The 27,526-nt window shown below is 41.3% G+C and overlaps 1 protein-coding gene across 1 annotated transcript in view; it reads right to left on the reverse strand.

Moving 5' to 3' along the window:
• LOC144685347 (teneurin-2-like) overlaps positions 1-27,526 on the reverse strand; it is a 197,830-nt gene that overhangs the window by 118,138 nt on the left and 52,166 nt on the right. The window contains exon 2 of the mRNA XM_078549754.1: positions 17,430-17,699. Coding sequence (XP_078405880.1) covers positions 17,430-17,699 — 270 coding nt within the window. The remainder of the gene's footprint in view (positions 1-17,429; positions 17,700-27,526) is intronic.

Here is a 27,526-nt window from a genome sequence, read left to right on the forward strand (position 1 = left end):
GATAGCAAGTCCGAAGCTAAAGAAGAAAGTCCCCAAGAACCCAAGGGGGTGGAACAGGAGAAAGTCCCAAGCAGACCTTCTAGTCAAAGAAAGGACAGGAACCTGGAAAAGATCCTGTTAAATGGAGTTACCAGTGAGAAGAAGAGAAAAGGCCCCAAGCTCAAGCTGAAAGAGATAAAGGCTTGTGAGAGGCCAGAAAGTCCAAAGAGACAGCTGAAGGTCTGTAACTTGTGCTATGGGCATCTGAAGCAGTGGTGTACTGTTGACAGCTGAGTTTGTGAGAGAGTGTGCATGGAAGAAAGCTTGAATACATGTGGTGATCCAGGGGAGAGGAACATCGGAAGAATAGTTCAAAACCCTGGAGGTGGATCCTTGCAGAAGGCATCTGAGAGAAAGCACGGTTTGGGAGAAGATTCCAAAGCGAGTTCTGGGAGAGTGAAGATTGGAAACCCTCATGAGAGAGATGGAGTTCAGCGAGACTGGTTGGCTCACAGTGTGACAAGCATCTGGGGGGGAGTTGATGAAAGGTTCAAAGCATTTGGATGAGATGGCATCAGAGCTTGGTTTCAGAGTGTGGTGTGTCTGACCACTGGTCACCTATTGGTTTACATGAACTGTGTACTTACTGTGGACATTAGAGTGTAAGTTGTGTTATCCTTACAAACTGTATATGTCTGTAAAGACATAGTTGTGGGTGAAGGAGTATTATAATATAGTTCATCTTATCTTGTTTAATAAATGTTTTATGCTTTTGTTAAAAGTTCATTAGCTGACTCTGTTCAGTAGCCCCTCTCCACGTATCTAAACAAACAAATAAAAGTTAGGATCTACCATTCTGGGTCCCACCCCGGGACCAGGCTTGTCCAATGGTAATCTCAGCTGGTGATCATAATAATACCGGGAGCAGCCACCACACTCGGTGGCACTGCTGATGCTGCCGTCCTCTGATTGGTTGGCAGCTCAGGGGGCTGGGATTTCCACCCTACTGGGGGAATCCCTGGAAATAAATGTCTCCGTGGAACCGAGAGCCCTGGTGGCAGGGTTCCTGCTGCCAATTAGGGACTTAATTCCCTTGGATTCCTGGAGATCAGGTTGGCGGGGCTGCCACCCCTCATTAAATTTCGCCTTGATTCTATTGCCCACCCAACTTCCCGTAGCCATCAAGTGCTATCCAAAATCAGTGTGCAGAGATGCCCATATTCACCCTCCCTCTTTTCATTGTTTCAAGTGACTTTCATCTCCTGACAAAAAAATGATCTTGGTTCAGCCAACAAGCAATCTTACCCCGGTGTGACAAACTGTATAATGATGATTTTCAACGTTTTCATCTGTCATTTTATGTAACTTCCAAAGTAGCATATGTGCTTTATTATTCTGTATTTTCACAAGAACAGGGCAAGCAGGTAAATTCTTGACTAACTGACTCTTTTTAAAAAATCTGCGACTTTTACACTGGATTTTATTATATATATTATATATATATGACAAAATTATTGTCATGGATGTGGAAGTTCAGTGTTGTAGAACTATTTTGTTGCAATTGTACTGCAGCCATCAGTTTGACAGCAGTAACTGCTTTGCTGTGTTACAGCACTGGGAGTGCAGCGTTGTACAGACAGGGTGAAAGGAACAAATCTTACATATATTATAGAATGATTTTAATAATAGTTTATTGTAATAAAACTACTCTTGGTATCTAAGTGGTTTTATTGCTATAATTTGATTTGACACAATGTCAGAATGTGAGTTAGAAACATTGAAAAAAATGAAGTTATAATTTTCCACCCCTAGATGTCTTCAGTGTGTTTTACAAATACAGTAGTTTACATAGAATTTACACAGTGTGGTAGTGACATCTGGCGGTAGAACTTCAACACCACACCAGCCCTTTCATTGGGTTGATACTTCAGATTATTTTTATTTTGTTTTATTGCAAAATCAGCTGTCCATTAGATCCTTGAATAAGTGGCTGGATCTGACACGGTCCTTGAATGTGTACATTGATTCCATTTGTGTCTAATGAATTATTAATAACATATTGGCACAAGGTGCTTGTGGCACCAAGATCAATTCAATAAATTAGGAAAAGCTAAATAAAAAATGCTTTATTTCATCAATTTCTTTTGATAAATTTATTCCCCATTGTTAAAGGGATGCCATAAATTTCTCCTTGACTGAACAGCAGGAAGGAAACTTAGTTCAGGACCTAAGCTTCCAAGGGTTCAATGGAACGACTGTTGGTTGAGGGTTGTTGAGGTGTTGCTTTTCCAATCTGCATTTAGTGTCTTCCTTTCAATGGGTTGGTTACTTAGGGGCATGGGAAGATTGTACACCAAAATGGCCACTTGCTAGACAACTTCACCATTTTCTTATTAACGTTCTGTCATCCCTTTCTGCAACATAGTTCTTGCTGACTGCATGAAATATATTCTACACACCTAAAAAAATCCACACACACGAGGATGAGCATCCGTCTATGATCATTCAAAGGAGACTGATGGTATAGTTACATTATGCAACTCTTCAAAAGTGGTAATCAAGCAGTATTAGTTAATGATCAATATGTTGCAAGCTAAAGTGTACACAAGCCTATGAAATTGATGGCCAAGGAAAGACTAGCTGGTCCAGGGAGTCTTCCCCACACCATAATAGCTGGAGCACCATGACTAAACAATATCCCTTGTCCCCTCCCACTTGCCACACCCTCCCCTTCCCCCAGCATTTCCCCGCAAAACTACAGATGAAAAATCCCTCAGCCAACAAGGGAAAAAAATTACTTTGGAAAATTCCCCTCGGATCTCCTCAGGCATGTCACATGGGCCAAGTGTTATCTATGAAGACACTTCTGTAATAACAGCAACTCATTTGCTTGTTTATAAAGACACATTTATTTTTCTCATTATAACAGAGATGGAAGAATGATTAACAATTTCACAATTTAAAATTAAGTTAATAAGTGCCCAATGATTGTGTGGATTTTAACATTAAACAGCATATTGCAATGAAGATGGTTGGATATTGTTCATTACTGTGAAAGGGCCTATTAATAGCTATTCTGGAAGAAAGTGGTTAGTAATTTACTTCAGTTTGCATTAGTTAATCATAGTCTTGAACTTAAGGGATTCATCTGTGTAATATTCAGATGCCCAAACAGTAAATTTTTTCTGCACACGATACATGGCCTACTCTTAAATTACAGTTGCCTCATCCAAATTATTTGATAATTCAATTCTTTTAGCACTAAATTCCCACTTTGTTGCTTTATTTGTATTGCCTAATTGCATCATTCATTTTTCAGTGCAAAGTAAGACTTTAATTTATTCATACTAGTGTAAAACCTATTGGCATTTACCTGCAACAGTATGGCAGAGAGGATTGCTGGGAGTCTAAGGTTGAAATCACTTCTGTTGTACAATAAAATCACTCTGCTTTTAAGCCATGGAGTATTAAGATTGGAATCTTCCTTTCTGAATGTAGTGCACAAACCTTGAAAAGAGATGCCTTAGAGTGGGCTTTATAGAAGTATATTAGATACTTAATCGAATAGATAAAGTAGGCCCAAAACAATACTTCCAGACACTCCAGGGCCAGAGGGCACAGGCTTAGAGTTTTGAAGGGCAAATTTAATATCAAGGACAAGAAATATTTCTTTAGATAGAGCATGATTAAAAGCTAGAAGGATCGTTGAGTTCAAGGCATGAACAATTCATGAAACTGCTGATGCTGTAATGGAAGAAGGTAAATTTTATATCTGAGGAAGGATGAGATCAAATGGACTGAAGCACTTTCTCCATCTGAACCTATCTTGTGAAAACAATGAAAATATTCTTCACCTTCGCTAGCTGGGACATAAACTGGTGGAGCAGATCATCCAGACCTTACAGAACCATCCCAACTTGTTGTCACATTGAGTTCAATGGAAATTAAAATCAAAGAGGTTCTATGGAATTGTTTGATTGGATTCCTTTTGATCATATGGTTGCACTGGCTGATCAGGGTTTATGTCCATAAAAAGAGGGGGAAGATGTTTTGAACAAGTGCTATAAATTGGTTACAGTTTGAGTTTAAAAAGCTAGCAGTGGCCTTTAGGAGATTGGTCCCTACGTTTAACATTGAAGCTGACCTATAGCGTTCTATTTTGATACAATCACTTACTGCTTTACTCCTTGTATGTTACTGTTAAATTCGCAATAGAAACCAACCTACAACTTTGTAAAATGCATTGTTCCATGAAATAAGACCAAAAAAAGCAGCTTGCAGTTTTTAGAGCCTTTGACAACATTAAATGTCCCAAGCTGCTTCACAGGAGCATTATCAAACAAAACTTGATATTATTGCAAATGCAAGAGATAAGGCTCAAGTGCTTCCAAGTGCCTTCAGCCAAATGTGCAAAGTGAATTTTCTCCTCAGCCTCTTCCTGAAGCCCTCACGAACATAGATGCCAGTCCACAGCCAATTCAATTCAGTTTACGTCACTTCGTTAAGAAATGGCTAAGTGATATGAAACCTGAAAACCTCTGAGCAATGGGCAACCTGAACAAATGTGATAGGATATGGGCAGAATGGATGGAACAACACAATATTAACATGGGGGTGGGGCCTGATATTCCACAACATTCTTATCACCGACGTATATCCCGAGAGAATTTACAAAATGCAAAACACAGGTTAAGATACAATATTTTGTGATGTTGCTGACAACATCTTGGTTGTAATGCTTAAGATTCCTGCATCAGAATTAGTTGGCCTCCTGCCAAAATGTTCTGGTTTAGCTATGAGAATGGCAGATACCCAACAATGTGAAAACATACAAGGTATGTTTTACCTATAGAAAGCAGGACAAATCAACCCTGCTTACTATCCTATCAACTTCCTTCCAATCATTAGCAAATTGATGGAAGGAGTCATCAATAATGTCATCAAGTGACACCAACTTGCTAATAACCTGCTCATCGATCCTCAGTTCAGGTTCCGCAAGAGTCAAACAGCTCCACACTTCATTGAAGTCTTGAGTTATGAATGGAGACAAGAGTTGAATGCCAGAAGAAAAGCTAAGACTACTAACTACCTCATCATAAAGGATGCATTTAACCATTATTTCATTCATTCATGGGGTGTGGGCCCCGCTGGCCAGGCCAGCATTAATTGCCCATCCCTGATTGCCCTCGAGAGGGAGGTGGTGTATGACAGCAAGAATCTTCAAAAACACTGACCAGCGGGAATCAAAGGGAAAAACTTCTAATAGTGCTGCATGGTTAGAGTATGTATAATCTGCGAGCTGCACTGCAGCATCAAGATCATTTCAACAGCATCTCCATACCCTGCAAACTCTACCACTAAGAGGGGTAAGAGCAGCAATATTGAGAGAATATCATCACTTCAAAATTCCCCTCCAAGTATTATACCGTTCTGACTTGGATATCTATCACTGTTCCTTCGTTATTGTTGGATCAAAAACCTGCACTTCTTTACTTAACACTATAATACTATAACACAAGAAACTCGACACCATCTCGGAGAAAGAAATTTGCATTGGCACCCCATCCACCAACTTAAACATTCACTCCTTCCACCACCTACAGCAGTGTGTACTATAAACAAGACTGCACTGCAGCAACTCATCAAGGGTCCTTCGACAGTGCCTTCCAAACCTGCAACCTCCACCACCGGAAGGACAAAGGAAACAGATGCATGGAACACCACCACCTGCAAGTTCCCCTCTAAGCCACACACTATACTGGCTTGGAACTAAATCGCCATTCCTTTCCTCATCGCTGGGTCAAAATCCTGGAGCTGTGGGTGTACCTGCACCACATGGACTGCAGTGATTCAAGAAGGCGGCCCACACCACCTTCTCAAGGACAATTAGGGATGGGCAACAAATGCTGGCCTTGCCAGTGGCACCCACATCCTGTGAAAGAATAAAAAAAAATAATACATGCATCTTCACCACATAGACTGCAGAAGTTCAAATGGAAGGCCTACCCTCACCTGTTGAGTGCAACTTCAAAGGAGCAATAAATGTTGCCTTGACAGCATCATCCAAAACTTATCATCAAATTTCTAAATAATCAACTGAATTTTCCTCATTATTGATGCTACTGTTTGCTTGTTAGGTGGTTACCTCCACTCAGAATTTGAATGCCAGTTTCCATCAGGCCCCATATTCTTGAAAGGAGTGCTGTTGTACACAGGATTTCATCTGAAGCATTCATCAGAAAAAGCAAGGCTGCTGACAATTATTGCACGTTTTCATCCCTTTCACACACAAAAATTATTCAGGGAGCACTTGACATCTTAAATGCCTGTTTTTCAATGAAGTGTTTATTGATTTCCAGTAACAATATCCAAGGCTAAGTTTAAGAAACAAAATACTAATATAGTGCACAGGTCAAGCCAACATAACAAAATATCTTAACCTGCTTTTGCACTTTGTGCATTCTCTAGGGGTAGACATTGGTTTATAAGAAGGTTATGCAATATCAGGCCCACATCCCCATGAGAACATTGTGCTGCTCCACTCATTCCATATATTGTAGGCTGTGCCCATATCCTATCACTTGTTTTCAGCCTGTCCATGGCATACAAAACTATTCTACTTCTCAACTGCTGTCTCCAGTAACATTGTGAATTATTATCAAGCTACTGGTGAGTTGCCATATTGCCTGGAATCATAATACAAGTTGTTTGATCATGAAACAATTATTTTGTTCTAAATGTAGAGCAGAAGTATTTCTATGCATTCCCATAGGAAAAAAACTAGCCTGCACTAAATTCATTGGCTTAAGTGAGAACCTAACTGTTCAAGTAGGCTTGCCAAGTTTAATCAGTCCTATTTTTGAGAATCACGAGCTGAGCGCTGGGATGTTCCTGGGAAATGATTAAAAAAAATTAAAATTTTCATCTTTGATGATGTTTGATCATTTCCATGCATATCTCTCTGAAGCTAGATCAATGGTCTCCCTCAAATGGCCTCTGCTCAATATTTTTGTTTGAAATTTTAGAACTTTGCAGGAAATAAACTTTTCAAAACTCACCCAACAATGCAAAGCACTTGCATTTCTTCCCTATAATATGTGATTGAATAATTTAGCCCCTACTTAAACTGAAAATCGGTTCATGCAGGATGCCAGAGGCAGCAACTTATGTATTTATCTAATCTGTTTATCATGGAACACTTAAGCAAAATTGGGTGCATATAACCTTATTATACAATTTTACTCCCCGCTAGTATTGGGTCGGAGATGAATTTTCAACTAAAGGTCGGATAGTCTTGCCAAATGATAGTAGTACTGAGCTAACAACGGTGAAATGAGAACAGATTATGGCATACTGACTTGTTTATAGACCTTTATCATCCCCTGTATGGCACTGTGCTATACCTGCTTCATTTATTTTCTTTTGTGTTTGTATCTCTGTTTCTGACCATGCTGTGCTGCGCTGCATCCATTTGTTGGCCTTCAGAAATAATTCATGTTAATAAGTTTTCAAGCTGGCTGGGATATTCTGTAGCAATGCCTTTAATATGTTTTATGATGGTGGACAGAGAGCTGATTAAAGCACAAGTCCTTTCACGCAGCATAAACCATGCTGAAATCTTTCATTATGGCCATCAGTAGATAAATGGTGATGGAACTACTGAGCCGTGCAAACTAATTGCATTGTACAAATGTGAGAGCAAAATTGAAATCAACAGCCCCAAAACGCTTTGCATCAGACAGTTAAAACACAATTTTAAAACCAAGCTAATTGATGACATCACAAGTGTGGTATACCACTGTTCCCAGAACCATTGCATCCTTGAGTTTTCATACTGATTTCAACACAAACCAAATGATAGCTTCCTACAACTTTAAGGCATAGCACTCTCCCAAATTTAGTGTTGCATAAAAAGTAAAAGCTGCAGTGCCTTGGCCCAGTCCCTACAGTGTAGTGCTGCCATGCTATTTCATGGGGATTTAGCCACAAATATAGGCTGCTGGAAGGATTTTTTTTCATAGATTAAGTTCTAAAGAATTCAAATCCAGTCTGTCCCTTTCCTGATCAATGTGTCTCCCAGCATATCATCTGTCCAATTGGCTACTGTGTATGGTGTACTTCAAATGCCTTGATACAAAAAATATTGTAAAATGTTAGAATTAAGAATGACGCTGAAAACCATTTTAAGATTGTCAGTCGGGCTTGCAGTATGGTTCACTTACACATGCTAGAAGCTGCATGCATTCACACACACGGCCCTGTGCAGACAAAAGGAACATGTGCACACTTTGCACCTTTTTCATCTAAACAAAAGCTTAGGGAACAGTCATTCCCTGGTTCATTCCCCAGAGCAATACCTTGACCAATCAGAGTCGACCTGCCTGGTTTGAATTTGAATGAAGCTGGGCAGTTAACTGTCCCATGCTGCATTGTCCATGGCAACACCTCCATCAGAGTCCACTTGCCAACTAATCAGCACTCTCTTCTCATGCAGTATAAATTATTGTTCCCTCATTACAGTTTGGTAATTTCTGGCGAGCTAGCCTGATGAGTGCAAGAAAAAAAGCTTAAATAGCATGTCTCTTTTTTCATCAATGCTAAAATATTAGTAGAAAATAACAGAAATTCTTAAACCCATTAGCCATTGATGCATAGGAACATGAGTAGGGCATATAGCATGTTGATCCTGTTACGCTATTCAATTAAATCATGACTTACCTGTACCTCAAATCCATTTACCTATCTTGGATCTAAATCCCTTGATAACCATACTTCCATCTCAGTCTTGTAAATTTCAGTCAATCCAGCATTCACAGTATTTTGCAGTCAAAAATTCAACATTTCCACTCCTTTAGCATTTAAAATTATTTTTTGATCTCGCTCTTGATAGGCCTAGTTCTAATTTTAAGATTGTGACCCTTGTTCTGGATTCTCCCGGTAGAGGAAGAAGGTTCTCTATCCATCATAGGAAATATTTTGAATTATGTTTGCTTTTTTTTTTAGAATTTTGATTTTCAATCGTCATGACCTCCCACAATACTGAGAGCCCCAAAAGGACCATAACATCCCTCCAGGCCCCATGTCAAAAGCAGCCAAGTAGCATTTTTTGAATGTGTTAGACCAGAGGGACAAGTTTCCTTTATTCATTTTCTTTAAATCAGTTTGAATGCATTCTTGCTAGCCAAATAAATCCATCAATGTACATAGCACTCTTTCTTGGACTTGGCATTGTTGTCTCTTTATTTTCCATTTGTGGGAGGAAGACAGGAAAATTCCAATGGGAAACACACCAGGGTAAGTAGTTAGTTTTTAGTAGCAGAGAGCTGAATACCAAACTGTCTGATTTTCAGGTTAAAACTGACTGCAATCGTTCCCTGCACCTCTGTCTGTTTATCTTTCTCTGATCCTTGAATACATTTCTACCTCCATGACACCCAGCTTCCAGCCTTTGCCCTTAGACCTACCATGCCAACTCACCCATGCTGAGATGAGATAAAATAAAGTTATCTATTGAAGAATTCACTGTTTCAAAAAACACACTCTCATTGACAAAAACTTATTCAATACATTTAGCTTCCTTTAATCGCTTATAAAAAAACAAAACATTGGAATTCATAGTCTCACTTCAAAGAGTCTAAAACCACTCGGAGCTGTCAATCAAACTGTGAACTGAGAGGCACCCCACTGTGATAGTGGGAGGTTGTAAAATCAGTCATGCAGCACTAATCCAGTAATGATAACCCTGGGACTTATGTCAACAGGCAGAGTTTTTAGACATTCGCGGGATGTGGGCTTCGCTGGCTGGGCCAGCATTTATTGCCCATCCCTAGTTGCCCTTGAGAAAGTGGTGGTGATCTGCCTTCTTGAACCGCTGCAGAAGGCAGCTCAGTCCCACCTTCTCAAGGGCAACTAGGGATGGGCAATAAATGCTGGCCCAGCCAGTGAAGCCCACATCCCACAAATGAATTAAAAAAAGCAAGCATTTATTTTTTAAACACCTCAGTTTTATTTCAAATATTTAATGGGTAGGAGCTTAAAGTGACTTAACAGCTTGACAGTGCCTTTAGACAGTTCCTTTTGATGGTTCCAATGAGCTTGACAGTTCCAATGAGTTTAAGCACATTTTTATGCGTACAGGTCTACTTTTAACAATCTAAAAAGGCACTTTACCTCTCCCGAAGGGCACCTTACCACTCCTAAAGGGTGCTTGATCTCCCCCAAAGGTGTCCTGGGACCACCTTAGACAGCACCTTCCAAATACATGACCACTACCATCTAGAAGGACAAGGGCTGCAAACACATGGGAACACCACCACTTGGAAGTTCCCCTCAAAGCCACTCGCCATTCTGACTTAGAAATTTATCACCATTCCTTCATTGTCGTTGGGTCAAAACCCTGGAACTTCCTTCCTAACAACACTGTGGGTGCACCCACACCACACCCACACCAACTGCAGTGGTTCGAGAAGGCAACTCACCAGCACTTTCTCAAGAGCAATTAGGGATGGGCAATAAATGTTGGCCTGGCCAGTGACTCCCACATCCCATAAATCAATTTTAAAAAATCCAAAAGGGTACCTTATGTCTCCAAAACCACACCTCATCCATCCAAGCAACTCCACAAAGTTTAGACCTGCTCCTACCAAGATTCATCTGCATATGTTGTGTTTGCCTCTCTTAGCTGATCATAATCGGGCATGACTGCAGACAGCTGGTGTTTCATATGGGCAGCTGCCCTCATGAACCATAGATATGCAATTTGTAACCCGCCCCCATTCCTCCCCCACTGCCAAAATGGTAGGTGCCATGTTCAGGTGCAAGACTTCTGGATTTGGACCTTCACAGTCATTTTCAGAACAATGGAGAGCCTCACCATCTTTATGAAAATTCAGGTCTTTGTGTTCCCTCTCAAGTGGGTGTACAGAGTCCCATGACACTATTCAAAAAAAGAACAGATTTCTCTTGGTGTCCTGGCCAATATTTATCCTTTAATTTCAATACCAAAACATATTATCTGGCTATTATCACACTGTTGCTTGTGGAGGCTGTGCTCAAATTGATGCCACGTTCCCTATGTTACAATAATGATTCACTTCAATGCATTTTATTGGCTGTAATGCACTTTTGGACATTTTGAAGTCATGAAAAGTGCTAAATAAGTGCAAGTCATTTGTTCTTTTATAAATTGTTGGAACTGGGGAGTAGCTTCTAAAACCCTGTTCTGGTTAGGACATAGCCATAGAACACAGATCCCAAATCTCTTGCGTCCCCTGTTTAATGCTGAAACTTCTGCGTTCCCCTGGAATTGATTTTTCATGACAAGCTAGGTTGTGCGCAAGGGTTTTCTCTCAGGCTAGCAGTTCTACACTTGGTGCATTTTTTCGACATGGTGTAAGGCGCTTCAAACAAACATTGACTGCACAGCGCCAAGAACACAGGTAGATCTGCCAAACACAGGGCACAAACGTTCTAGAACTCCTTCATTCCTTTTGCAGATCATAAAACATTGAAACAGATTTGAAGCAAACTTATTGCAACCACCTTGGCCTAAAAAAAAACAAGGAAAGGGTAAGAAACACAGACTGCTGGTTATAAGTAATAAACTATTGTACAAAATCTGTCACCTTCTTGTTAGCCACTCAGCAATCAAAGACTTATTTGACATCTCAGGTGAGCTTGTGAACACAAAGCTCTCAAGGTTCCTGGGGCCCAAATTAAACCGCTTCCTGAATGCTTAAACCTTGCACCAAGCACCATCTATTTGGCCCCATTATTTAAGGACATGGCACCCAATTGCAAGACGCTTATTTTGCCAGGCCAACATCTCTCAGAGTGAAATGCATTTTCAAAGATGTACTACATTGCACTGATGGTGCACTGCACAGAAATATACTATAGTATAGAAGATTTGTCTATTTATTTTACATAAACTACTGTGTTATCATCTTATATTACAGGTAATTTGGGATCAACAGATCAATCGAAATGCATTGATTTTTCTTGCACGCTACCTTGATGTTTATTGGAACTGATGAACAGGAGGAAAACACGCCTAAAATGCTGCATTTCATATGGGCACAGAAAGACAAGTGTTACAAGTGTTATTACAACGTCTAAACCTTCAGTGATTGGCAGCCATGCTTAACCTAAATATATATTACGTGAAAATTGTAAACGTGATCTCTATGTTGGCCTACTGAAATATTAGTTCAAAGGGTGATGATATATGTTTCAAATAACTCATCAGTCAGGTTAATAAAGGCAATAGGTATTTGTTTGTTCCAATTACAATGGACGCTAGACAGAGTTAAGATTCCACCAGGACTAACTTTAGTGATCTGAACTTTTCTACGTGTTCCCGTCACTCTGCATTGAGTCATGTGATATTCCATTGATGCTCTTAGACAGCATGCCATCACGCTGCAACAATTAACCCTGTTACCAGCTGATGTTCTTAAAACAGTCTGAAAAGACATCTTCCTTTTAGTTTTTGGAAGTAAAGTTTTGAGCTTTTTAGGACCCAAAATTGGGCATCCATACAGCAGAAGTATTACTTCTCAAGCCCGGGTCTTCTCACCTCCTGCTACTACAGGGAGTTTGATAATGAGGGGATTGTGAGCCCCCAGGGCCGTACTTCATGGATGGGAGTTAAGGTACATATTGGTACCGACAGACCAAGCAATGAGATTCAAGGCTGATAAGGCAATGAGGCACAGGCTTCAATTGGCAGGATTGCACAGAGAGGTGCGGGTATTTACTGATGGGGCAGAGCAGTGAGGCATGTACTAATAGGACTGGCCAGTGAGATGTTCTTTGTTATTATGGAACCAGTGGTGAGATGCTGGCCTGTATTGTTAGAGCAATCTAGCAACACACACACTATTATTGTGGGGCTGGGTGGTGAGACAGAAGCACATACTAATAGCATTGGTCAGCAAAGCGCACACGGTTATTGATGGGGCTATGTGGTGAAGCACAGATTGCTGGATTGAGCTGCAAAGCACACACTGGTGCTAACATGGCCAAATTGTGAAGCAAGCTGGTAGTGAGATATGGGCATGGACAGAGAAGGATGTGGCCGGCCAGACTAACTGTACATGTTCTGTTCTTTTAGACTGTCACTGCAACTATAAACTTCTTGACTGAAGCGCCTTTAGTCAGGCACGTACAATGTTTGTAATGGTTTGTAACATTAAAAACTTTCATGATAAGAAAGAACAAAGGAACATGTTCATTTAAAGAGATAAAGAAACAGCATGTGAACTCGATATGAGCAACTTCACCCAATTATAAATCCCTGGTTTTCTTTTGTCATTATTTGCAATTTCTTTTGTGCAGAATGTCTGACACCTAGGAGACCACTGTCAATTGGCTGGCATGCTATTGGATAACATTTCCACCAGAATTCAACTAGGGACTGGCTTCCTACAGCACATTTTCAACTTACTAGGCTAACAAGACCTTATGAGATTGCAGGAAGTAATATCTATTGCTGAAGATTGTTAAAAAAGGTTTACCAGTGTAAGCATCGTGGGCTAAGACCAGCACAAACCACATTCCGAGTGAGACAGAAAGCCTTCCCCACCAGCTGAGACAGACTTACATTTGTAAAAGGTGGGGACATACTCCTGTCCACATGGGCCACTCACTGCTACGGCAGCAGGCACACACTCACACTAAGACAACTACAGGCCTCCATTCCAGCTGAGCCAGGTACAGTTTTTGTTCACAGAAGCAACCTCGAAGGGCTCCCAGTCACAATGATGTGACCATGCCCCATTTCACAATGAGAAAATCACAGTCCTCCCCTCTACTTGTACTGAGCCTGTTGGTACTCATTTGGGTAGAAGTTGTATCATTCAGTGAGACAGATAATTCCATACCCACAACCTAATGGAACAGAGACAGAGGCAGACAAATCCCCCATTCATTTTAAGATAGGTGTAGTTCACATTTGAAGGTACAATATATTGGAGGTCTACAGTGCTGCTCAATTATTCATTGCTATATGGGTGAACTTCTAAAAATGCATGGGGGAGAATTTTCTCCCTGTCGAGGGTGGTTGGAGTGGAGCGGGTGTGGGAGATTAGTTTGATTTTTGGAAAATTTTAATGAAGAAAAAATAAAATTTTTAAGACATGTCCCCTCATGTGACAGTGTCACATGAGCTGGGACATGTCAATTAACTTTAATAAAACTTTCACTCAATTTATAAACACTTCATGAAAACTCATCTTGCCCTTGGATGAGGTTTCACGATAAATGAGAAAGCCGCCTGGGCTCTTTGCCTGCCCGCCAAAATTAAGGTTGGGCAGGCAGCTCCGTCAATTACTCTAATTGATATTTAAATGGCCTTAATAGACCTTTGACAGTTCAGCGGGCGTGCAGCCGACTCTGGTGTGCGCCTACCAAACTGAAGATCTGAATGACGCGTGCTGATGTCGGGACACACGCCCGACGTCACCATGCGTCATTTTACGCGTCGGTGAGCAGGCCCGGCCCCCAATCGCCGACCCAAAAATTCTGGCCCCGGCAAAGGTCAGCATGGTAGCTAAGTGAACTAGTGACATCTAGTGGTAGCAAAAAAGGTTATGCTCCAAGACATTATTGGTCCAGCTATTGTAGCAAAAGCCGCAGAAAAATTATTAAGATCAATTTATCCAACAATGGGCAACAAGGATTGGATTTTCCCCTTGGAGACAGGAAACAGTAGCCACGTCTGAGTTTGAGTCAGAAACTCGCCTCGCACGGGAAGCTGGCTGAGTTTCAGATATTCCAGGGGATGGACACTTAATAGTTATGGAGACAAGTTTTCTGTCCAATTAAAGCTAGTAGGAATCAGGATTGGAGGTGGGTTTCAGATACACAAGGCATCCAGCACTCGGCTGCCAGTTGCCCTGAGAGAGAGCCAAAGCCCAGAGCACCACAGGGAAGGGAGATGTCAGGGGAGCACAAGAAATGCACCAATAAGGGAGAGAAGGGAGGTCCTTTTCCCAGAGGATGGCATGAGGAGGTTACCTCGTCATGCAGCAGGCGCACCTCTCTGTTCAGCACCATCTCCCTCTGCCTCCAATTCCTCCTCCTCTCTTACCTCCTCCCCTAGTGAGTTGTCCCTTTCCTCACTGTCCTCAAGGCCCATATATTTCTGGAGAGCCAGGTTATGGAGAACAAAGCAAACCAACACAATGAATGAGACCCTTGCAGGAGTGTGTTGCAGAGCACCACCTGACTGGTCCAGGCACCAGTTCCAGTTGCCTCTGAACCCACGATGCTCCATCAGTTATGATCCTGATATGATGTCCAGAATCAGTAAGGAGGGCATCTGTCACAAGGGTGATGCACTAGTGTGCAGCTGCCTATGAGATGTCACAAAGGACCGTACTGATGAGGGCACAGATGTCTGTGACCATCTACTTAGAGAGTTGCAGTCTCCTTCGGCACCGGTTCTGTCATCTCCATCTGCAACAGGAACCAGAGGACACATTGGGGGAGTATTTATTTTAACCACCAACTTATGATGATATGGATCTGCACTGTCTGAAAGGGGAGTGGAAGTAGATTCAATAGTAACTTGCAAAATGAAATTGGATATATACTTAAAAGGGAAACATTTACAAGGCTATGTGGAAAAAGCAAGGGACTAATTGATAGCTATTTCAGAAAGCTGGTCCAGGCATAATGGACCAAAAACCCTCCTTCTGTGTTGTATGAATCTAGGAAATAAAGACACATTTTGTAGCTTGTTCATACTCATTTGTCCTAAGTTTCCTTGATGTATGTGATCCACACTTTGGTCTGAGGCAGATATGCTGGTTAAGAGAAGCATTAGATAGCCAGATGAACCTCAGCGAGCTCAACTGAGAATATAAACTTTATCTTTGTCTTTGATTCTACAGTTAAGATTTACTTTCATATCAAAGGCTTTGAAAAATTGATCTTGTTCCCAGTTCTGCTATGTTGTGCCAGAGTGCTGTATAACAGGTTGTCATGCGCACCTTCAAACATATGAAAAGGGTGGGAAAAGAACCTCAAACCCATCAAGCCCAACCTTTGTCTATACATGATGCAACTACTTCACCAACAGCCTAAACCTACCTTGGGAAAAGCAAAGCAAAGGGAAAATAATTAACCAATTCAGGAAAGACTATCTAACTCATTAAGGCAATCAAACCAAGCTCTAGGAGGCTCACAACTCTACACACTTAACTAGTAACTTACTTTTTATCACTAGAAACATCCTCTATACTCAGGGACTTGTCAAGTTGCTGTTCAAAGTGCTATAATGTATCAGCACCCATTGCATGTTTAGGTAGAGGGCAATGACCCTGAAAAGAAATACCTAATGGCATTCTGGCTAGCTCTTTGGTTATGTATTTTTTATGCATGCCATCTGGTTCTGCAATCCTTATCTAACTTCAATGACCTATCCACCAGGCCCAGTCCAATTCCTTCATCCACCTAAAATCTCAGTTGCATCCACACTAACCCAAAGTAAACAGCCCTATCTCCTGAACACTATCATCATAAATGCCTGGCATCATTCTACAATCATCCCCTGCAATTTTTCCACCATGTATGGGGGACCAAAATTAGATAAATGCACACACAAAAAGCACAAACACACAAAGGTGTGACCAGCCAGAAGTTAAAAGAGGCAAATAGCCATAATTGAATCATAATCAAATCCTACTTTAATCATTAGCTTCCCCTACAGCAAATAGATTGAACTTAGGTGTCAGCATATAAATTGGCCATATGTTGTGCGAAAACATTCACAAGTGGAAGCAGGAAACCTCCCGGCAAAGTAAAACCCTTATTGCAGTTCCGACACTGTTGTTCCTGCATAAAGAGATTTGATTATGAGATGAAAGGGTCAGCATGTGGCCCTCTAGTGAAGGTGTTGCACCATGACTTTACCACAGGGTATTGCAGTCAGCTAGGTTGCTACCAGTCAGAGCTTTAATGATACAAGAGTTTAAAATTATTCACCAAGAGGTGCATTTGTGCAATCTTTGTTCACTGGCTACGTTTTATGTATTTTTGGAAACAAAAGTCAGTTGTATATATTTTTGTGCCTTGTAAGTAGGAACAATACTAAGCAAAATGAATAATTTGCTTCAAACCTTTAGCCACTAAACCAGATATTGGCCCATGATAAGTTGCCAGTGCCATGACTTCATCACTTGTATTCATTATGTTATGGTGCCACTCTCTGATCTTCCTCTGGACCTAAACCATGAGTTAAAAATAAGCCTTCTAAAGTATCATGAACACCATGATACAATGATATAAGTTGGAAATAGGAATAAAATGGATTTCTTTGCAAACTTATCTTGCTTACTGTACCACAGCAGCAAAAACAGTAGAAACCATAATGAACAGCAGCTTCCCATTTCCACATGGTGGCAAGACTGAAAGCTGTGCATTTACTGGCTTTTAAACGGACATACCTGTTTCTTCATCAGATTCCTTCTCGTTCTCTGAATCGGTCAATGTGAGGGCTGAATTCTCCCGACTGGACAGCCCTGAGCTGCGTCTGGATTTGATGCCCCTCCCCCATAACCTAATAGCATGCTCTGGAGAAATGGCACCTTCTGTTTCAGAGTCAGCGTCGCTGAGGGAATATCCACGATGGAAGAGCCCCATGTCTGGACAGTAAGCAGTGCTGCGGTGAGGGGAGGGCTCACAGATTCCCAGCTCTGTCAGTGTGAAATTGGCTCCTGCACATAAACAAAAGAAGGATACACATCACGCACTCCCTACTTACAGAGATAGTGCAATCATACTCTAGAGTATTAGATATGTACAGTGAGCAGTGACATGGAACTCAGCCAGTCCCAGCTTGAGCTCTTTATCTCGATTCCTAATAAATTGTATAATAACAGTGAAAATCTTGAATTTGTATTAAAAAAACATAAATATTTCAGAAATTATTGCAGCCTGTGTATCTTTGCACTTGCACCCAGATATTCTCATACTTCATGATTTATCCATAGCTACAATCCCTTCTTATACACCTCGCACTCACCAGAATAACTCTCTCTCAAATACCCAACACTTCCCACAAAAATATATCTCACACTCGTCACTATAATACTTTCTGAAGCACCCAACACACCTCATTATAATGCCCTTGGATATCTACACCTCTCAATTTGGTGCTCTGACATATCCCACAATTCTCACTCATGGAGAGGCAGTGGTGTAGTAGGGCAGATGGTGGCGTAGTAGTATTGTCACTGGGCTAATAATCCAGAGACCCAGGGTAATGCTCTGTGCAGGGCTACGGGCAAAAGGTAGGAGATTGGCACTAAGTTAAAATGCTCAGCGAGCCGGTGCAGACACGTTGGGCCGAATGGCCTCCTTCTGCACTGTAACAATTCTGTGATTCTGATTCTGTTCATATCCCACCATGGCAGATGGTTGAATTTTTAATTCAATAAAAATCTGCAATTAAAAGCTTAATAATGACCATGAAACCATTGTCGATTGTCGCAAAAACCCATCTGGTTCATGAATGTCCTTTAGGGAAGGAAGTCTGCCATCCTCACCTGGTCTGGCCTATATGTGACTTCAGACCCACAGCAATGTGGCTGACTCTTAAAAGCCCTCTGAACAATGGCAATTATGGATGGGCAATAAATGCTGGTCTAGCCAGTGACTCCCACATCCCATGAATGAATAACACAAAAGAAAAATCAGGTAGTATGTCAGCAGCACACTGATATGCTTCACACTTTTCTTTGTAAGTCACTGATGCACCTTGATAAAACTGTGGTTAGTCCACAACAAGCATCGCGTCCACTTCTGGTCACCACACTTGAGGAAGGATGTGAGGGTCATTGAGAGAATGCAGAGGAGATTTATCAAAATGGTTCCAGACTTGGGGAACTTTAGCTACAAGGTTAGGTTGGAGAAGCTGGGGTTGTTCTCCTTGAAGCAAAGGAGATTGAGGGGAAATCTGAGAGAGGTGCACAATATTATGAAATGTTTAGATAAGGTAGACAGGAAAAAAGGTACCCATTAGCTGATGATACAAGGTCTACAGGAATCAAGCGGTGCACAGATTGGCACACAGCAAGGTTCCTTAGGCAGCACCTTCCAAACCCATGACTGCTACCATCTAAAAGGGCAAGGGCAGCAGGCACATGGGAACACCGCCACATGGAAGTTTCCCTCCAAGCCACTCACCATTCTGACTTGGAAATACATCGCTGTTCCTTCACTACCACTAGGTTAAAATCATGGAACTCCCTCCCTAAAAGCACTGCAGGTGTATATACACCACATGGACTGCAGCGGTTCAAGAAGGCAGCTCAACACCACCTTCTCAAGGCAATTAGGTGTGGGCAATAAAATGCTGGCTTAGTTAACAATGCCCACATCCCATGAATGAATAAAACAAAACATTAAAGTTTGGGGCAAAAGATGCAGTGGGAATATGAGGAAGAACTTTTTAAATATTGAGGGCAATTTGTATGTCATTAATGCCTTGCTAACAATTGCTTTTTCATACTCCCAAAGCTAAGTACAGCTCCCCAAAAAGTTGCTGCTGTAGGCCCATCAAAAGGGGCCCCACCTGAATATCTCACCTCCAGATCAGCGAGCTGCTTTTCAGGAGAACATTTCACATTGGCAGCTCACCGACCATGTTATAGAGAGCCAAGGATCAAAGTCATTTGGACCCCACACTGACTCTTCTGGATCGCTGCTGTGTATGCTTCAACCTGCTTGATTAATGCATCACACCAAAAATCACACCATTATCTGTGAGGAAGGAGCGGAATGTGTTACACCCATTCATCAAATGAATTAATGTTTAGAAACCAACAGGGAAGCCCCTCATTTCAAATTGAGATGTCAATGCAAAGTAAAACTTGTTGGGCAGCAAATCAGATGACTGTCCTGACTGTGCCAGTTTCCCACAGGATGAAATCGGCTAAAGTTACCCCCTGGTGCATTCGCCAAATAGCTGTCAGTGAATAATTTTGAAGCAAGTATTTACTCATTTAGTAATGACCAATTTCCTGTCAAATGGGTATAAATACCCCCAGCAGCAGCAAGCAGTGGGCTTTGCTCCAAGGTATTTCCAGCTGTGAAGCAAAAGGTATTTTATGTAGTTGAATTATCTGTCAGTGGGATATGGACATTTTATTCCTAAAACAATGGTTGCCATCCCCTTCCGCTTTGCTGCCTAGACCAGGTTGTTCTTTTCTGACTGAGCAATTTTGAATATGTGTTTCCAGTTGTGTGAAAAGCACATGGCTGGACTCCTGTTCAGTGGTGGTTTCTGTGGCTTGAAAGTATACTTTAAATGTGCCACATGGTGTCAAGCACCCCTTCCATTTGATTTTAACACTGCTTCACAATCTGTTGTTTGAAACTGTAGGCTGATTAAACATCAACCTAGAGTTGATTGACATGAAATGCTCACAGTAGCATTGCAGCCTGTGGTGACTGAGCAGGAACTGCAGTGTTATGGCCAGCTTCCAGATACCCCCAGGTACTGCACCTGTAGGTTCAATGCCTAATGAAGGCCTCGATTTTAGTGTGTGCACTATCACAGATACTTATAGATGAGGAAAGCCACTGGGCCAATCTGAATACACCCATCGTCAACAACGTTTTGTTCCCAATTGATGTTCAGAATTTCAGTCCAAATGTTGACCACCCTCTCCATGAATTAGAATCCCATGATATCAGCAGTAAAGTTGTTGTTTTCTAGCTGGAAACCATGTGCCCTCGTCCTACTCCCGCTGTTTAATTCACAGCAGAATTTTGGAAAGTCCTTTTTCATACCATGTACTATCATTAATACCTCTTCAGTACATGTCTTAGACATGCAGGCTGGAAAGCTCAAGTCACAGCAGTCAGTCTTTCCTTTTAGTTCAGATCGCTGAGACTGGAGATCAGCCTCTGCACTGCCTCCAGTGTTCTTGAATGTCTCTCGGTGAATGTTTCACGGTGATCAGACCAAGACACAGTAATCATGGTGAGATCTGACAAGTTTATATGTGCTGTGAGCCTTCCTGCTGTGCAATCTTGCATCCCTGACTATATCGCACACATATTTAATAAGAGTACAGTTTGATTACACCTCCCTTCGGCCTGTATTCTACTCTATTAACTATGTAGTTTAACATTACAACAAAAGCAATACATGCCAGTTACAGGAAATCTGAAATAAAAACAGAAAATGTTGGAAGCGCTCAGCAGGACAGGCAGCATCTGTGGAGAGCAAAAGAGAGTTAACATTTCAGTTTGATCATCTTTCATTAGAACTGATGAAAGGTCATCGACCAGAAGCATTAACTCTGTTTCTCTCTGCACAGATGCTGCCTGTCCTGCTGAGTGTTTCCAGCATCTTCTATTTTTAGTCCAGCATTATATTGGTTTTGTTGATTGCTACTCTGTATTGGCTGAATATATTGAGCATTGAGGCAACTAAGGTGCCTTGGTCTCTTACAGCTATACCGCTGTCAAGAAATACACATGTTGCTGTGTGTTCATTTGTACTTTCTAATAATGCTTTCAGTGTTGCAGAGCTGTGAAACCATTGAAAGCTTCTAGCTGAAAGGCAAAAGGTGTTCTGATCTCAGAATTTGAAATCAGACAATGTTAATACTATCTTCCGAATGCAGAAATAAATGGTCATGTGTGGCAGTGATTCTGCCCAATTAATAGGTTTATGATAATGAAATAATATAATAATATGGTTTCAATAGTGCAGATGAATTCAATGCATTTACAGAAAGAAGTGTACTTACTACCAAATGAGCATTAAATTGCTTGCATTCCTGCCCATCTACATACAAAGTATAAGACAAAACAGGACATTATTGCATGTCTCGACTGGCATCGCTTTTGATCTATTTATATTTTCCTCTACCCTACAGTTCTTCTGATGCTGCTTCATGGATTCTCGTTTCTAAGTTCTGCTGCTTTCATGCCCAGTAGAGGTTCCCAGCTGTCCCTCCGGCCCTTGCCATTTCCTGAAACCAGCTGCATTCTCCTTGCTTTTATCTAAGCCCCAGCTAACTCGTGTGCCTGGGTTATCCCTTCCTGGCCTTTTTCTAGACCCAGCAGCCTTTTCGAGGCCATTTCTTCATCTCCATACATCCTCAGTATTTTTTCTAATCGCCTGTTCCTCACCTTTTTCCACCTCCGGCTTCCTTTTTCCTGGCATTCCATTCTTTTTCCTGACTGTTTCAGTCCTACCAACTGTCATTCCTGGCACGTAGGTCTCTGCAGCTGTTAACCTGGCTGCTTCTCGCTCATCAATTGCCCTTGCTGGCAGATCTATGATCCTCTTGCTGTTCCAATGTTGTTCTGCATCTCCATATCTTCAAGTTCAGGCCTCAATGTGATGGGCCTCACCATCTACACTGCTTCATGTGTACAGTCTTGCAGATATGTTCTGGCTACCTTGAGACCCATTCTTCACAAGAAAACTGTTTGGCATCTTAAACTTATCCTGCCTATAGAGAGTGATTATTGAATCAACCCATTTTAACTATTAGCAAGAACATCAACAACAACCTCCATTTAAATAGCACCTTTAACATAATAAAATGCCCTACAATAGGAGCATTAAAAAAATAAAATTTGGCACTGAGCCACTGGATGCGATATTTAGGGCAGATGATCAAAAGCTTGTCCAAAGAGGTAGGTTTTTACGAAATGGCTGAAAGAAGGAAAGAGAGGTAGAGAGGCTGAGGGGTTTAGGGAGGAAATTCCAGAGCTTATGACCTTGGCAGTTGAAGAAGGCACTGCCACCAGTGGTGGAGCAATTAAAACTGGGGATATTCAAAAGTCCAGAATTAGAGGAGTCGTAGGGTTGGAGGAGATGACCAGCGATAGAGAGGGGCGAGGCCATGAGAATATTTCAAAGCAAGGATTAGAATTTTAAAATCAAGACATTACCAGGCCAGAAGCCAGTGAAGTCCAATGAGCACCAATGAGTGCCAATGTGCTGGGTGAGCCAAACTTGGTGTGCGTTAGGACTCGGACGACAGAGTTTTGAATGAGTTCAGATTTTCAGATGGTGGGCCTGGGTGGGGGGGTCATGACGGCATTTGAATAGTAAAGTCTAGAGATAACACAGGCATGGATGAGGGTTTCAGCAGCAGAAGAGCTGAAGTGAGGCAGAGATGGGCGACATTAAGGAGCTGGAAATAGGCAGCCTTAGTGATGGTGCAGATTTATGATTGGAAGATTGGAAAGTCAATTATGACACCGAGGTTGGGAACAGTTCAGTTCAGCCTCAGATAGTTGCCAGGGAGAGGGAAAGTAGGGAATGGGTGAGGTGAGGTGAGAGTGACTGCCTTTGACATAAAGGCAGCGTTTAACTGAGTGTAGCATCAAGAAGTCCTAGCAAAATTGAAGTCAGTGGGAATCAACGGGTAAACTCTTAATTGGTTGGAGTCACACTTAGCACAAAGGAATGTGCTGCAATTGTTGGAGTCCAATCATCTCAGCCCCAGGACATTGCTGCAGGAGTTCCTCAGAGCAGGGTGCGAGCCCATCCATCTGCAGCTGCTTCATCAATGACTTTCCCTCCATCATAAGGTCAGAAGTGGGGATGTTTACTGATGATTGTTCAGTACCAGTTGCAGCTCCTCAAATAGTGAAACAGTCCATGCCTGCCTGCAGCAAGGCTTGGACAACATTCGAGCCTGGGCTGATAGGTGGCAAGTAACATTCATGCCACACAAGTGCCAGGCAATGATCATCTCCAACGAGAGAGAATCTAACCATCTCCCCTTGGCATTCAATGGCATTACCAACACTGAATCCCCCACTATCAACATCCAGGGAGTTTACTATTGTAATATGGACTGAAAAGCCTGAAATAATGGCGCACCTGGCTAACTTTCAGCAGCCTCTTATGTTATGGGAATGTACATATAGCAAGTTATATAAGTCGAATTGGTGTGAAGAGAGACTGGAAGGGATGAGCTGGGCTGGGTGTTACGAGAATCAGTCAGGGAGCATGTAACCTTTTAGTCCCCTGGCTGAGTGATGCAGAGAGCTGGAGGGGAAGTACCAGTAATTCTGTGGGTTAAAACAGGACGCCTGGGTGAAACAGACCAGTTCCTTTCTGCGGGTTAAAGTAAAGAGATTGAACAGCAAGACAGGGGACTGTGTGGAATATTCAGCTTTGTGGGTATCATCCAGGCAAAGTCATATAGATAAAAGCAAAATACTGTATTATGCTGGAAATCTGAAAAAAAAAAACAGGAAATACTGGAAAAACTCAGCAGGTCTGGCAACATCTGTGGAGAGAGAAACAGTGTTAATGTTTTGAGTCCATATGACTCTTCTTCAGAGCGCTGAAATATTAACTCTGATTCTCTCTCCATAGGTGATGCCAGGCCTGTTGAGTTTTTTCTAGCACTTCCTGTTTTAAAGTCACATTGGTTATCATTTGGGACTTTGATAGGAGCCACTTTGATAACGTGGTAGGATCAACCCAGAAACTTGATTGGAGGCATTCAAGGATGGAATTCTGGGGGAAATGGGCCCAGATTTTGGAAGTGCCAACACATTCAAGTACTTTGAATTGGAATGAACGGGTGGAAGTAGGGCTTTAGTTTGCATGGATGGAGGTATCAAGTGTTTTGTTTTGAGGAGAGAATGATGCAGATCTGAAAGAGAGGGGAACAGTGTCTGATGTGAGAGAGTCTTTAACAATCTTGGCTAACATGGAAGCCAGGAGGGGAAGTTGAGTGATCAGTTGTTTAGCGGGTCAAAGGATCAGAAGGTGGGTCTCATGGACAGAATGGGCTCAGAGAAGGTTGAGCAGAGACAGGAGAGAAACTAGAGAAAGATGCAAGTTCAGGGCTAGTGTAGGGGGAACCTTAAATAAACTGTTATACTAATGCTTATTATTCTCCACACCATAGTTTCTCTCCAAAACATTTTAATGTGTCAAGATGATTACAAATCAGGGTGTATTTATTCTTTTTAAAAAAATGATGAATGTGTTAAAATCAACTGTGCGATGGAAAAGCCGAGATACTTGGAAGCCACGTTCCAAAGTACCAGTGCTGACTCTTTCAGAATGCAGTTGGACTTTTTACCAAATATATAGCCACCAGGTAGCATTAAAGATCAATCACAACAATAATGATCAGCACTGAAGACACTTGTCTTTCCCATCCTCTGAAAAAATCCACTTGTCACAGGCTGAATGCCAAATAAATGGGAAAAGTCTCATGTCAGGAATCTGACATGACTTTAGTTAAGATGTCACAACATAGCAATAGCCACTCCATCCGTTGCTGTTGTGCTCAGGCTGTTAGCAAATCTCTTTTATCAGTTACCAGTTCCAATTTGACAATTAGCTCATCTACTTTTCCCATGTATGGGCACAATATATTAAAAAAAAAACACATTTCAGCAATTGCAAGGAGAATAACAGATACTTTGGGAGTGCTTACCAAGTTATTCCCATGAACCTCATTTTAATACAGTTGCTGAGTAGCAGTTTCAATTTGCTCTGTCTTGTGGGTATTCAGAACTGTGTCACTTTTACCACTAGTTCATATAATATAGAGAATTTTTTTTTTAAATAAGGCTGTAACCCACTTTGTAGATAACCTCAAAAATCATCCGAATCAGGGGAATGTGTCACATTAAACATAGAAACACAGACAGTTTTAAGAAAATCCTTTCTAGTGCTTTGTGATTGGAACTTTACTATATTGTTTTTTTAAGCAAGTTGTTGCCTAAGCTGAGTTTTAGTCAGCAGCTGTCCACAAAGAAGCAAGGCTCTATATGTAGTGCCCTGTTAAAATATAGCCATTAAAATAGCACTTAATAGAGTACGATTCACCTGCAATGGTCAAAGGGCTTCTCCCTACAGTCCTAATGCAAACTCCAGATACTGTGCAAGAAAAGCCAGTATTTACTGCTATAAGCTTTTCTCGGATTTTGAAGGGTACTAAGCTCACATACTAAGTCTATATCTCTCCCAGTCTGTCAAGTCCCGGTGAAAAAACAGTTAAGAACAGCTGTTGAGGATTTATCTATTCTTACCAGCTGTTCTTGCTGGCATAACTCTTGTTTTCCATTACTCTAACAATTCAATGAATTTTAGTGATGTTGGGGTATTACCATTCCTATTGATTACCTTTGTAGGTACAGGCAGCAGGAGCATGGCTTCTTAGCGAGAGAAAAACGTATGATCAATAATGGAATCGGTCTTAAACTTCACTTGTAAAGAGGCTAGGACACCACTCAACATGATAGGCCGCATGCTACTTTGAAGACACAGATCCAGATTGCTAAAACAATGCTGCCTCTTTAGTTTGCTCATTATGTTCCAAGAAAGCACTCCACTTTTGTATTCACAGAACAAACACACTACTGACAAAGGGAACGGTCTTGAATTCTGCTAAGTATTCTGTGGTGAAGATTGGTTTGAGAAGAAAGACAATCTAGCAGCCTTGATAAAAGTCCTTTCCAGTGAGTTAAATGTTGAGCCATTAGAGAAGGCCTGTCACAGTGCATCTCGAAACAACTGTGATATTAGGCAAATTATAGCCTGTCTCTCGTTTTAAGGCATGAGCAGTCCTTTCTGCATTTTTGAAGAAAGAAGGAAAGACTTGCATTTATATCGGGCTTTTTGCAGCCTTAGGATGTTGAAAAAATGCAGAAAAACCTAAATAGCAAAGTAGAGCTATAAAACATAAAAGCATAAAAACATTCCCAGAAATACATTTGTCATTATTCAGAGTGAATTAATAACTGTTTTACTGTTACTTTTTAAAGTGTTGAGCTTAAAGGTGGGAGTATTGCATTGTTTTCTTTGTAACTGGTTTCATTATTTTTCCACTTTTTATGTATCTTCCCACCATCCCGTGCGAGAGAATGCTCCAGAGACTGTATTATAGATGGTCAGCCAGAGAGCCCGAGAGCCACTTGGGAAGATTCTCTCTCTGATTTTCTCCCATGGTGAGCATCAAGTTTTCAATGCTTTGAGATTGAAACTCCTCTTGATAATTTCCATGTAAAATGTCAGCAGGGGTACAAAATGGCCACGCTTTTTATGATTTCGCCAACTTCATTAAAACTAACACGAAGATTTCCAGTGCCTTCCCACAGAGCTATTTTTAAAGATATAAAGCAATTGAATTCCGATCAATTTCTTTTAAAAAAAATTTACATTTGATAAATAACTAGCTCCCGACTTGAGAAGGGATTATGCTGCTTTTCTATTTTGTCTTCCTCTGCCGTGCTGCTCTCAGGATTATAATCTTGTATGTTTATATTATTTATGGTTATGCTAAGAACTAATTAAAATTTAAACAAGAATCTCCTGGGTGTTGACTATGTGTGGCTTCCAAGAGGTAACGATAGCAGTGGTTACAGCAACAGCAACCTCCGTGCACAATGGGTAGGAGTTAAAATCCAGCTCTAATTCCAACTGGCCTTTGCTTCTTGCTGTTGTGCTTCAGAGCTGGCTTCTCCTTAATTCTGTTGTAATTCATTTCAGACAAAAAGCTTACAATGTTTAAACGGGTACCGGGGATAACAAAGTACA

Source organism: Cetorhinus maximus, chromosome 10, assembly GCF_964194155.1.
Source record: "Cetorhinus maximus chromosome 10, sCetMax3.hap1.1, whole genome shotgun sequence".
NCBI classification, from domain to species: Eukaryota; Metazoa; Chordata; class Chondrichthyes; order Lamniformes; family Cetorhinidae; genus Cetorhinus; species Cetorhinus maximus.